Here is a 13,558-nt window from a genome sequence, read left to right on the forward strand (position 1 = left end):
AGATGAATGGATCAAGAAGATGTGGTTTATCTATATAATGGAATACTACATGGCAATGAGAAACAATGAAATCTGGCCATGTGTAGCAACATGGATGGACCTTGAGGGTGTTATGCTGAGCGAAATAAGTCAGGCAGAGAAGGACCGATATCATATGTTTGCACGTATAGGAGGATTAGGAAGAACTTAACGGAGGACCATGAGGGAGAAGAAGGGGAAATATAGTGGGGGAGAGGGAGGGAGGCAAACCATGAAAGACTCTTGAATGCTGAGAACAATCTGAGGGCTGATGGGGTTGGGGAAGAGGGAAAGGGAGGTGATGGGCATGGAGGAAGGCACTTGTGGGGATGAGCACTGGGTGTTATATGGAAACCAACTTGACAATAAACTATTTAAAAAACACTTACATCGGACAAGTATTTCCCTAGTTTTATATACCTGACTTAGGGGTCACTTGGGTGGCTCAGTCGGTTAAGCATCTGACTTCGACTCAGGTCATGATCTCATGGTTAGTGAGTCGAGCCCCATGTTGGACTCTGTGCTGCCAGCTCAGAGCCTGGAGCTGCTTCTGATTCTGTATCTCCCTCTCTCTCTCTCTGCCCCTCCACCTCTTGCTCTCTCTCTCTCTATTAAAAAATAAACTTTTTTGAGGATGTTAAAGAAAAATAAAAAAATAAAAAGGAAAACTATAAAACAATCTCTCTGATGAACATTGATGTAAAAATCCTCAACAAGAAACTAGCCAACTGGATCCAACAATACATTAAAAAAATTATTCATCCCAACCAAGTAGGATTTATAGGGGGGGACATAGGACTGGTTCAATATCCACAAATCAATCAATGTGATATATCACATCAATAAAAGAAAGTAAAAGAACCGTATGATCCTCTCAATAGATGCATAGAAAGCATCTGACAAAATACAGCATCCTTTCTTGATATAAACCGTCAAGAAAGTAGAGACAGAAGGATTATAGCTCAAGATCATAAAAACCATATACAAAAGACCAACCACTAATATCATCCTCAGTGGGGGAAAAACTGAGAGCTTTCCCTCTAAGATCAGGAATAAGACAGGGATATCCACTCTCGCCACTGTTATTCAACCTTGTATTGGAAGCCTTAACCTCAGAATCAGACAACACAAAGAAATAAAGGGCTCCAAATCAGCCACGAGGAAATCAAACTTTCATTCTTTGCAAGTGACATTTCTTTACTCTATATAGAAAGCCCAAACAATTCCATGAAAAAAAACTGCTAGAAATGATCCATGCGTTCAGCAAAGTGGCAGGATATAAAATCAGTGCACAGAAATCAGTTGCATTCTTATACACCAATAATGAAGCAATAGAAAGAGAAATCACGGAATTGATCCCATTTACAATTGCACCAAAAACCATAAATACCTAGGAATAAATCTAACCCAAGAAGTGAAAAATCTATACACTGAAACCTATAGAAATCTTATGAAATAAATTGAAGACACACAAAAATGTAAAACTATTACATGCTCCTGGATTGGAAGAACATATATTATTAAAATGTCAATACTACCCAAAGCAATGTACATATTCAATATAATCCCTATCAAAATAACATAAACATTCTTCACAGAGATAGAACAAACAATCTTAAAATTTGAATGGAACCAGAAAAGACCCCAAATAGTGAAAGCGATCTTGAAAAAGAAAACCAAAGCAGGGGCTATCACAATCCTAGACTTCAACCTCTATTACAAAGTTGTAATCAACAAGACAGTATGGTACTGGCACAAAAACAGACATTCAGATCAATGGTACAGATTAGACAACCCAGAAATGGACCCACAAATGTATGGCCAACTAATCTTTGATAAAGCAGGAAAGAATACCCAAAGGAATAAAGAGTCTCTTCACCAAGTGGTGCTGGGAAAAGTGGACAGTGACATGCAGAAAAATGAACCTGGACCACTTTCTTATACCATACACAAAAATAAACTCAAAATGGATGAAAGACCTAAACGTAAGACAGGAAACCATCAAAATCCTGGAGGAGAAAGTAGACAACAACCTCTTTGACCTCAGCCACAGCAACTTCATACTCAACACATCTCTAGAGGCAAAGAAAATAAAAGCAAAAATGAACTATTGGGACCTCATCAACAAAAAGCTTCTGCACAGTGAAGGAAACAGTCAGCAAAACTAATAGGCAACTGACAGTATGGGAGAAGATATTTGCAAACGACATATCAGATAAAGGGTTAGTATCCAAAATCTATAAAGAACTTCTCAAACTCAACACCCAAAAAACAAATAATCTAGTGAAGAAATGGGCAAAAGACATGAACAGACACTTGTCAAAAGAAGACATCCAGTTGGCCAACAGACCCATGAAAAAATGCTCAACATCACTCATCATCCAGGAACTACAAATCAAAACCACATTGAGATACCACCTCGCACATGTCAGAATGGCTAATGTTAACAACTCAAACAACAACAGATGTCGGCAAGATGTGGAGAAAGAGGATCTCTTCTACACTGCTGGTGGGAATGCAAACTGGTGCAGCCACTCTGGAAAACAGTATGGAGGTTCCTCAAATAAATTAAAAGTAGAACCACCCTACGACCCAGCAATTGCACTACTAGGTATTTATCCAAGAAATACAGGTATGCACCCCAATATTTATAACAGCACTATCAGCAATAGCTAAAGTATGGAAAGAGCCCAAATTTACAGTAATGGATGAATGAATGTGGTATAAATATACCATGGAGTATTACTTGGCAATCAAAAAGAATGAAAGCTTGCCATTTGCAACTATGTGGATGGAACTAGAGGATATTATGCGAAGGAAAATTAGTCAGAGAAAGACAAGCATCATATGACTTCACTCATATGAGGACTTTAAGACACAAAACACATGAACATAAGGGAAGGGAAGCAAACAAGATGTAAAAACAGGGAGGCGGATAAAACATGAGACTCTTAAATACAGAGAACAAACAGATGGTGCTGGAGGGGTTGTAGGAGGGGAATGGGCTAAATAAGTAAGGGGCTTAAGGAATATACTCCTGAATTCATTGTTGCATCATGTGCTAACTAACTTGGATGTAAATTATAATAAATAAATTATAGAAAGTAAAATAAATAAATAAATAAATATTTAAGTGGGTAAAAGATCTGAATACCTCACTAACGATGGCAAAAAAAAAGTATGAAAAAAAGCTCAACATCAGATATTACAAATTAGAACAATGAGACACCACTAAAAACTTTTAGAATGGCTAAAATTCAAAATTCTGATACCAGCAAATGTTGACAAAGATAAAGAGCAATAGGAATTCTCATTCTCATGGCTGGTGGGAATTCAAAATGATACAGTCCCTTTGCAAGATGGTTTAACAGTTTCTTACAAAACTAAACATACATTACTATATGATCCAGCAATTGTACTCCTTGGTATTTACCAAATGAGTTTAAAAAAATGTCCAAACACACACAAAAAACTAAATTTGCAGCACCTTTTCTTTAATTCAAAAACATACCAGATGTCCTTCAGTAGATGAATGGATTAAACAAACTATGGTATACCCATTCAATGAATTATTATTCATTAATAAAAAGAAATGAGCTATAAAACCAGAAAAATCATCAAGGAGAAAATTTAAATGCATAATGCTAAGTAAAAGACTGTAAGAGTCCAAATATATAACATTTTTGAGATATCAAAAAGATTAATGATTTCCATGGACTCAAGGGGATTGAGGGAGAAATGCATAGGTACAACATGTGATTCAAGGCAGTGAACTTGCCTGTATGATACTATAATGATGGGTACATGGTATTATACATTTGTCAAAACCTATAGAACTCTATATCACAAAGACTGAGCCCTATTTAAACTGTGGACTTTACTTAATAATATTCTGTTAATATTGTATTGTACTGGTTCATCAATTTTAACAAATGTAGCACACTAATGAAAAATGTTAACAAAACTTTGTGCAGGGAGTAGGCAGCAGAGAATGGGTATATAGGAGCTCTGTACTTTCTGCTCAAGTTTTCCATAAACCTAAAACTGCTATGAAAAAATAAATACATGAATTATGAAATGAAACAATATCAAACTAAACAGTAGTATAAACCTGGAGTGAAATACAAAGGTAATTTTGCCTTGTTGATTAGGCTATGATATCAAATTTAGAGACTGGGAATAGAATAAAGTTTGTCCAGAGAAGATGAAAAGGGTACAAAAGCAGAAAAAGAGAGCATATACAAGTAAAACTGAACAATACTGAGAGAGTAGATCTATACTAAGGGAGCCCAGGGACTGAGGCAGCTGCCATGGAAAAAGACAGTTCATACATACACAGAACACATATGTATGTTGAAGATGTATGTATGCATGATGAGTGGGGGGTGGAGGTGGAGTGGGCAAAATGGGTGAAGGAGATCAAAAGGTACAAAAGGTATTTTTATTCAGCTATAAAATAAGTAAGTCGTGGGATGTAATGTACAGAATGGTGTCTCTGGTTAATAATACTGTATTGCATATTTGAAAGTTACTAAGAGAGTAGACCTTAAAAGTTCTCATCACAGAACAAAAATTCTTGTAGAGTAATTTAACTAGACTTATTGTGATAATCATTTTGCAAATTATACAAATATCATACACTTGAAATTAATGTAATGCTATATGTAAATTATACCTCAATTAAATGAATGAAGAAAGAGACAGACAGACAAAAAGAAAGAGAACATTTTTAAGTCATCAGTAACATTTCCACTATTGTATTTAATTATTTTGTTTTTTTGGTTAGAGGATGTGTTCCAATAAGCCTACATGTGGGCATAGAAACTTCTGTTTTTGTTCATGAAGGAGCATCATGGACTAGAATTACGTCACCTTAAACGAATTAAAATCTTGGGGGAAAAATGTGAAACAGCAATATTCAGACATTGGAAAACAAGCAGAATAAAAACAAAGGAACAGAGTCTTTTGATAACCCCATCTTACTTCATGAAGTTTCCAGGCCACAACATAAGGAAGGTAGACCCAAACAGAGTCTATTGCTCTGCTGGAGTTCAAAGACAACATTTAGAGTTTTGGAAGCCCAAAGAAGCTAGAATTCACAGGGCACATATTAGAGAGAAGACAGCTGCACAAATTGAGAGAGAGACAGAGACAGAGACAGAGACAGAGACCTATAGATGTATAGAGAGTTTCTCTTGATGTAGAAACTTTCAGTGCCTGCTCCAAAGCTCTACACTTAGAGCTTTTCTACCCAAATAGTCAGTCAGGACTTTTGGATCAAAGGTCTCTGAACAGAACTTGAGAGCACTGTAGAATCAAGCTGTAGAATTAATCATTGTTAAATTAAAGCTCTTGGTTTAAATACGGCAACATTAGGGTTTAAACCTGACTTGGAAAGAGAACAGGATTCTCATCAACCTTTTCTAAGCAAATTTTATTTTCTAACTTATAATATAAATTGTATTCTATAGCATATGTTACATGATAGTTTCAAAATTCTTTTCAGTACCTTGACATAAGCAAGGTAGTTTCTCCTTTCTGTTGACAAGTAGCTAGAAGTTTAACAGAGTAGTTCTAGCAGCTCTTTCTATTCATGAACTGACAGGTACTCAGCTGTTGTCAAAGAAATACTGCATATGAGATGATCTATAATTCATAGAAACAAAATCTACAAATGAGCTTTTAGTTTAACACTGTTCCATCTCAAATGCCTGGCATCCCTGAAACATTTCAGCAGCATACTCTAATCACAACTAAAATTCCTCCATCCTCAAATATGAGTCTATTTTTTTGTAGCATGTAGCCTTAATTAGGAATTTTAATACTTGCTTGATAGCCAGCTCAACTGTATGGCTCAAAACTCCAGGGAATCTATGTTATTACCTTAATAATAACTTTAAATTATAGAAAACTATAGAAATTAATACACTCAACAGAAATTATTAACACAATAATGTTTAAATGAGTGGAAACTTACGTGGATCAGTTGCAGAAACATCTATAAGTTCTTCACTTGGGTGGGTTTTTATGAATTCTGAAATAATAGTAAATTTGTCATATGTTTCAAATATCAATTATATATATAGTGAGTTTAAAGAAAACTCTAAGAAAAACAATAGAGCTCCCAACACTGGAGAGCCTTCCAATCAGGCACCAAATGGTGATACCCGAATGAAGGTATATAACAACTGAGTGATATAAACTCATCATTTTCCCAACAACACTTGTTTTTCCTCTTATATTATCTTAATGAATGTTGCCATGACTTAATCTCCCTTTCTTTCATATCTAATCACCAAGTTTTGCTACTTTTACCAGGAAATATTCTCAAATCTTCCCCCATTCTTGTTTATTTATGCTCTAATATAAGAACTTATCACACATCTAAAACACAGTAATAACTTCCCTTTCCTATTCCTAGTCCCCAAATAACCTTCTACGATGCGGCCAGAAAAATATGTCTACAATTAAATCCACCAATGTCACTTCCTTACAAAAAGTCTTCAGTGATTCCCTATTATATACAGAAGAAAAAAAAAGGTTCCCTAGCAGAGCATCCAATCCCTCTGACTAAGCTCTCTCTTACCTTACCCCTACTTATAGCTTCACATTCTAATACCATTCCACTTGCAATTCCCTATTCATGCTCTTTGCTCATACTAGATCCTCTTCATAAAACACCAGATATCTCCCTTCTTCACTTGGCTAGATCCTATTCTGTAAAGGATTCTATATCCTTTACAGTTGCATAAAATCTTCCCAACTCCCTCAGGTTGAACAAATTAGCTTTCTGTGGATTCACTGAAAATTACACATAACCTTTATCATGCATTATCATGTATTATACTATATTAAAATGATACATAAAGTGCTTGTGTCCTTACTATGTTGTGTATTTTATGGTGGTAACAACCGAGGTTTATTTGTTTTGTACAACTCCCAGAATCTGAAGCATAAGAATTTTTATTGAAAATATCAAACTCACTATTGAATATCTTTTAAATTTACTATCATATAATTTTATGGATATAAATTTTAAACTGTAAGTCTCAAATGTTAATGCAATATAGAAAACTTATAACTGCTAAACACGTATAAAATATTATCACCTTCAATTATCTGTTGTGCAGTTTCATAACTTTGTAATATTCCTGGTAATTTTTCACTATCCCTGTTTAAATTTCAATAAATACAACATATATTTATTATCAAAAATTAAGAATTTAAATTATATTTAATAAATAGAATATATGCTCTAGATATGCAGTTTATAAAATAAAATTTAACATATTCTTTAACTTTTATTCACAGACACTAAGGTAAATTAATAAGTAGCAAGCAAATGAATATAAAAGTCACATTATGTAATTCTACAAATTCTATATATTCCATGAATATAACTGGCATATCAACAACAAATTTAACAACAAAAATACCAAAAGTAAAGTTGAGTAAAAATAGGAGGTTGGTTTTAATTGCGAAATTGTTAAGAGCACAAGTTCTAGAGACAAACTGCTTGGCTCAAAAATTGTCTTACCCACTTGCTAATTACAGGACCTTGGGTAAGTTACTTAATGCCTCTAATCTTCAGTTTCTTCATCTACTAAAATTGGGGTATTAGAGTACATGTTTCAGAAAGTAGTGCTCTTCAGATCACAGTTTCCATGCTCTATGTCCACAGGCTATTTGCCCTGCCTTCTTGCCAAGAGCAATCCCAGTGCCCTCTGATTTCACTCATATGTACAGTTTAAGAAACAAAACAGGGGCCCCTGGGTGACTCAGTCAGTGAAGTGTCTGACTTTTGATTTCAACTCAGTTCATGATCTCCCAGTTCATGAAATTGAGCCCCACATCAGGCTCCACACTGAGAGTGTGGCACCTGCTTAGGATTCTCTCTCCCTCTGCCCCTCACCCACTTATACTCTCTCTCAAAATAAACTTTAAAAAAAAGAAACAAAATAAAAGGGAAAAAGAAAAAAAAGTGAGAAAGACGAATTAAAAAGACTTAATTATAGAGAACAAACTGATAGTTATGAGAGGGGAAGTGGGAGGAGGGATAGGTAAAATAGATGATGGGAATTAAGAAGTACATCTGTTATGATAAGCACCATTATGGAACTACTGAATCACTATTGTATGCCTGAAACTAATATAATGCTGTATATTAACTATACTGGAATTAAAATAAAAAAATAAAATAACAAAATAACAAAGGTTGAATATGTCAGAGGTCTAATGTACAGCATGCTATTTACAGTTAACAATATTGATGTACACTTCATATTTGCTAAGGAAGTATATCTGAAGTGTTTTCACCACACCCAAAAGAAGTAACTATGTGAGGTAGAAAAAAAGTCATAAAAGGTATTCTGTGATGATAATTTAGTCATCTATTTAATTCAAGACAGATAAGCCTCAAGTATCAAAAGTCAGTGTCAACAGATAATAGGAGTATCATTGTAATCATTCATTTGAATCTTTCTCTCATCTGTCAGAAAAGAGCTTTCCACAACTAGAAAGTAGGGAATTATTCTTTGGAACATATCCCTGTCCCTATGAAATTGTTAATGATGCTTTTCATAAACAATTTTATCTTAGTTTCCTATTTACTATAGAAACTACATAATCAAATAGAGAATATTTTAAAAGCCAGACATTTAAGCCACCCATGACAAACAGAACTTTCTAGCAACAGCCATATGTGGCTACTAAGCATTTGAAATGTGGGTGGTGTGACTACAGAATTGGTTTTTTAATTAAATTGAACTGAATTTTAATTTTAGTAGCCACATGTGACTAGTGGCTACTGATTGGTCAGTGCCACTTCAAACTGTTAAAAATTTCAACTAGGAGCAAGCTGACTAGACTATTTGATATGATTTAAAAACTACATACAGCATAATATCTGAACCATTACCTTACATATGTTACTACTTTATACCCACTCTTATCGTTTTGAATTCTATTGACTCTTATATTTGACTTACTTTGGTTTAGACAAGGTTTTCAAAGAGGATGCAGACTTTTGTTTAAGACGATTTTTCAGTTGTTCTAGTTTTTGCACCTGCTTTACTACATTTGCAATGCTTAAACTGACTGTTTTGTCTGCTGCTGGATATTCTGCTTCTAAAAATGTTTGATCTTTACTTATCTAAAACAAAAAAATTAGCCAGTTACTTAGGAAATACCCATTTTGCTCCTATATCTCAAAGAAATTGCATGTTTTATCATAGTTAAATAATTTTTATATTTTTATCTATACCTATAATCAAATACTAATATTTTATAAATATAATGGAGTAATTATCTAGCAACAGAATTATGGCTAACTGTTGACTTTTACATGTCAAAACTCAAATCCAGTCTTCTATTAATATATTAGAATTTTAAGCAAGTTCAATAACAACTGTAACAGGACCTATTAAAAATAATTCAAAATATTTATAAGAGAATTCTAAATTATTTCCCCAAATTCCTTTTTATGAATACTCTTACCTCTGATAAATATGGAAAGATAGTTTTTTGCTCTCAAAAGCAATACTTTCCACTACTAACTCCCAGAAATTAATGCATAAAAGTTTATGAAACTGGCACTTCTCAGTCTGTATGTAGAAAACTGAGGCCCATTTGGATGTCTCAAGACTTTTTGAACAGACCAAGCTACAGAATAATGAGCAGTCAGGAGAGTCAGTAGGATCCATAGAATAAGATGATAGACCATAACTGGCATTCTAGGCAATAAGTCTATTTAAAGAAAGTTCTTCAAGATGAATGTCCCCATCCAAAAAAACCCAAAACAAACAAAAAACAAATAAAAAAAGGAAAGAAACACCAAAACAGCCAATATGTGGAGACATAAGCAAGCAGAGTAGCAATGGAGGTAAAAATAAAAAACTACAGACTAGCAGAGGTCCACACACATCCATATTTCTGACCCTTACGATGGAAGGGAAAGCTAAAAAGAAAAAAAAAAGTAGTAGTAGTTAAAGCATAGTCCTAAAACATAACAAAGAGAAATTCTAGCAATGGGAATTTAAAAGACTTAATTTTAGTAATGGCTACTTGAATTAGGATATAATAGCAAGAATTAAACACTGGGCATTGTTCTAGAAGTCTGAAACTGGGGGATCCAGAACAATTGGAAGAGATGTATGGAATCTCTATGGACAAAGGTATGATCCCAAAGAGAGGACATAATTTGATATATAAGATACATTGCCAAATCATAAGTGAAATCTAAAGCCAATCGTAAATGGAGTTTAAAAAGTGATGTAGGAATCAACCACAGTTATCAATTTATTCCTTCTCATCTAAAAATCCATTCTTACTATGAAAAATTATATTCCAACAAATTGGACAACCTGGAAGATGGAAAAATTGCTAGACACTCACACACTGCCAAAACTCAAACAGGAAGAAATAGAAATTTTGAACAGACCCATAACCAGAGAAGAAATTTAAACAGCTATCAAAAATCTCCTAACAAGTAAGTTCTGAGCCAGATGGCTTCCCAGGGAAATTCTACCAGACATTTAAAGCAGAGTTAATACCTATCCTTCTCAAGCTGTTCCAAAACATAGAAATGGAAGGAAAACTTCCAGACTCATTCTATGAAGCCAGCATTATCTTGATTCCCAAACCAGACAGAGACCCTCTAAAAGGAGAATTATAGACCAATATCCTTGATGAACATGGATGCAAAAATTTTCATCACGATACTAGCAAATTGAATTCAACAGTATATTAAAAGAATTATTCACCACAATCAAATGCAATTCATTCCTGTGCTGCAGGGATGATTCAATATTTGCAAATCAATCAATGTGATACATCACATTAATAGAAGAAAGGATAAAAATCATATGATCCTGTCAATAGAGGCAGAAAAAGCTATCGAGAAGATACAACATGTTTGTTTATAAATTTTTAAATGTTTATTTATTTTTGAGAGACAGAGCACACGTGGGGGAGCGTCAGAGACAGAGAGGAGACCCAGAATCTGAAACAGGCTCCTGACTTTGAGTTGTAAGCACAGAGTCTGTCGCAGGGCTCGAACTGGGGAATGGTGAGATCATGACCTGAGCCAAAGTTGGATGCTTAACCGACTGAGCCACCCATGTGCCTCTGGCATCCTTTCTTTATAAAAACCCTCAAGAAAGTTGGGACAGAAGCAACATAACTTAACATCAAAAAGCCATATGTGAAAAGCCCACAGCTAATATCATCCTCAATGGGGAAAAACTGAGAGCTTTCCCTCTGAGATCAGAAACACGATAGGGATGTCCAATCTCACCACTGTTGTTTAACATTCTGTTGAAAGTCCTACCATCAGCAATCAGACAACAAAATGAAATAAAAGGCATCCAAATTGACAAAGAAGAAGTCAATCTTTCCCTTTTTGCAGATGACACGATACTCTACATGGAAAACCCAAAAGACTCCACCAAAAAGCTGTTAGGACTGACACACGAATTCAGCAAAGCTGCAGGATATAAAGCCAACATATAGAAAGTCTGTTGCGTTTCTATACACCAATAATGAAGCAGCAGAAAAGAGCTATCAAGACATAGATCTTGTCTTGATCTATTTACAACTGCACCATTTACAACTGCACCAAAACCCATAAAATATCTAGCAGTAAACCTAACCAAAAAGATAAAAGATCTGTACACTGAAAACTATAGAAAGCTTATGAAAGAAATTAAAGACACAAAGAAATGGAAAAACATTCCACGCTCACAGAAAGGTCAAATACTGTTAAAATGTTGATACTACCCAAAGCAAAAGACACATTCAATGTCATCCCCATCAAAATACCACCACCAGTCTTCACAGAGCTAGAACAAACAATCCTAAAATTTGTATAGAACCAGAAAAGACTCCAAATAGCCAAAGTAACCTTGAAAAAGAAAACCAAAGCTAGAGACATCATAATCCCAGACTTTAATCTGTATTACAAAGCTCTAATCATCAAGACAGTATGGTATTGGCACAAAAACAGACATACACACCAATGCGACAGAATAAGGAACCCAGAAATGGACCCACAAATATATGGCCAATTAATCTTCAACAAAACAAGAAAGACTATCCAATGGAAAAAGACAGTCTCTTTAGCAAATGGTGATAGAAAAACTGGAGAGCAACATGCAGAAGAATGAAACTGGATCACTTTCTTATGCCATACACAAAAATAAATTCAAAATGGATGAAAGACCTAAACGTGAGATAGGAAACCATCAAAATCTTAGAGAAGAAAACAGGCAACAACCTCTCTGACCTCAGCCACAGCAACTTCTTACTCAACACGTCTCTGAAGGCAAGGGAAATAAAAGCAAAAATGAAGTATTGAGACCTCATCAATAAAAAGCTTCTGCATACCAAAGGAAACAATCAACAAAACTAAAAGGCAACTAACAGAATGGGAGAAGATATTTGCAAATGACACATCAGATAAAGGGTTAGTATCCAAAATCTATAAAGAACTTGCCAAACTCAACATCCAAAAACAAGTAATCCAGTGAAGAAATAGGCAGAAGACATGATTAGACACATTTCCAAAGACTTCCAGATGGCTAATAGACACATGAAAAGATCCTCAACATCACTAATCATCAGTGAAATACAAATCAAGACCACACCATTTACAGTGGCTAAAATTATCAACTCAGAAAACAACTGATGTTGGCAAGAATGTGGAGAAACAGCAACTATCTTGCAATGCTGGGGGGAATTCAAACTTGTGCAGCTACTCTAAAAAAACAGTGTGGAGGTTACTCAAAAAATTAAAAATAGAACTACCCTGTGACCCAGCAATTGTACTACTAGGAATTTATACAAAGGGTACAGGAGTGCTGATTCATAGGGGCACATGTACCCCAACCTTTATCGCAGTGCTATCAACAACAGCCAAATTATGGAAAGAGCCCAAATGCCCATCAATTGATGAATGGATAAAGAAGATGTGGTATACATATACAATGGACTACTACTCAGTGATGAAAAAGAATGAAATTTTGCCATTTGCAACAACATGGATGGAACTGGAAGGTATTATGCTAAGTGAAATAAGTCAGTCAGAGAAATGACAGATATCATGTTGTCATTCATATGTGGAATCTGAGAAACTTAGCAGAAGACCATGGGGCAAGGGAAGGAAAAAAAAAAAGTTACAGAGAGGGAGGCAAACCATAAGAGACTCTTAATAGAACAAACAGGGTTGACGGGGGTGGGGATTAGGTGGTAGGAAAAATGGGTGATGGGCACTGAGGAGGGCCCTTGTGGGGATGAGTACTGGGTGTTGTATGTAAGTGATGAATCATGGGAATCTACTCCTGAAGCCAGGAGTACACTGTATACAGTGTATGTTAGCTAACTTGACAATAAATTATATATAAAAAAAAAAAGAATGACCAAATCAGATAAGAACACATTATATAAATAAATTTGAATAAGTAAATAAAAAATAAAGAATTTATAAAATTTAAATAAATAAATAAACAAAAAAAAATTAAAAAAGAGGATTCTTACATATCTTCAT

General features: G+C 34.7%; 1 protein-coding gene across 1 annotated transcript in view; it reads right to left on the reverse strand.

Moving 5' to 3' along the window:
• LOC144238036 (coiled-coil domain-containing protein 7-like) overlaps nucleotides 1–13,558 on the reverse strand; it is a 133,565-nt gene that overhangs the window by 98,583 nt on the left and 21,424 nt on the right. The window contains exons 7-9 of the mRNA XM_077771782.1: nucleotides 9,006–9,169; nucleotides 7,128–7,189; nucleotides 5,996–6,052 (exon numbers count right to left, since the gene is read on the reverse strand). Coding sequence (XP_077627908.1) covers nucleotides 5,996–6,052; nucleotides 7,128–7,189; nucleotides 9,006–9,169 — 283 coding nt within the window. The remainder of the gene's footprint in view (nucleotides 1–5,995; nucleotides 6,053–7,127; nucleotides 7,190–9,005; nucleotides 9,170–13,558) is intronic.

The sequence above is a fragment of the Crocuta crocuta genome, unplaced genomic scaffold (genome assembly GCF_008692635.1).
Source record: "Crocuta crocuta isolate KB4526 unplaced genomic scaffold, BGI_CrCroc_1.0 scaffold457, whole genome shotgun sequence".
NCBI classification, from domain to species: Eukaryota; Metazoa; Chordata; class Mammalia; order Carnivora; family Hyaenidae; genus Crocuta; species Crocuta crocuta.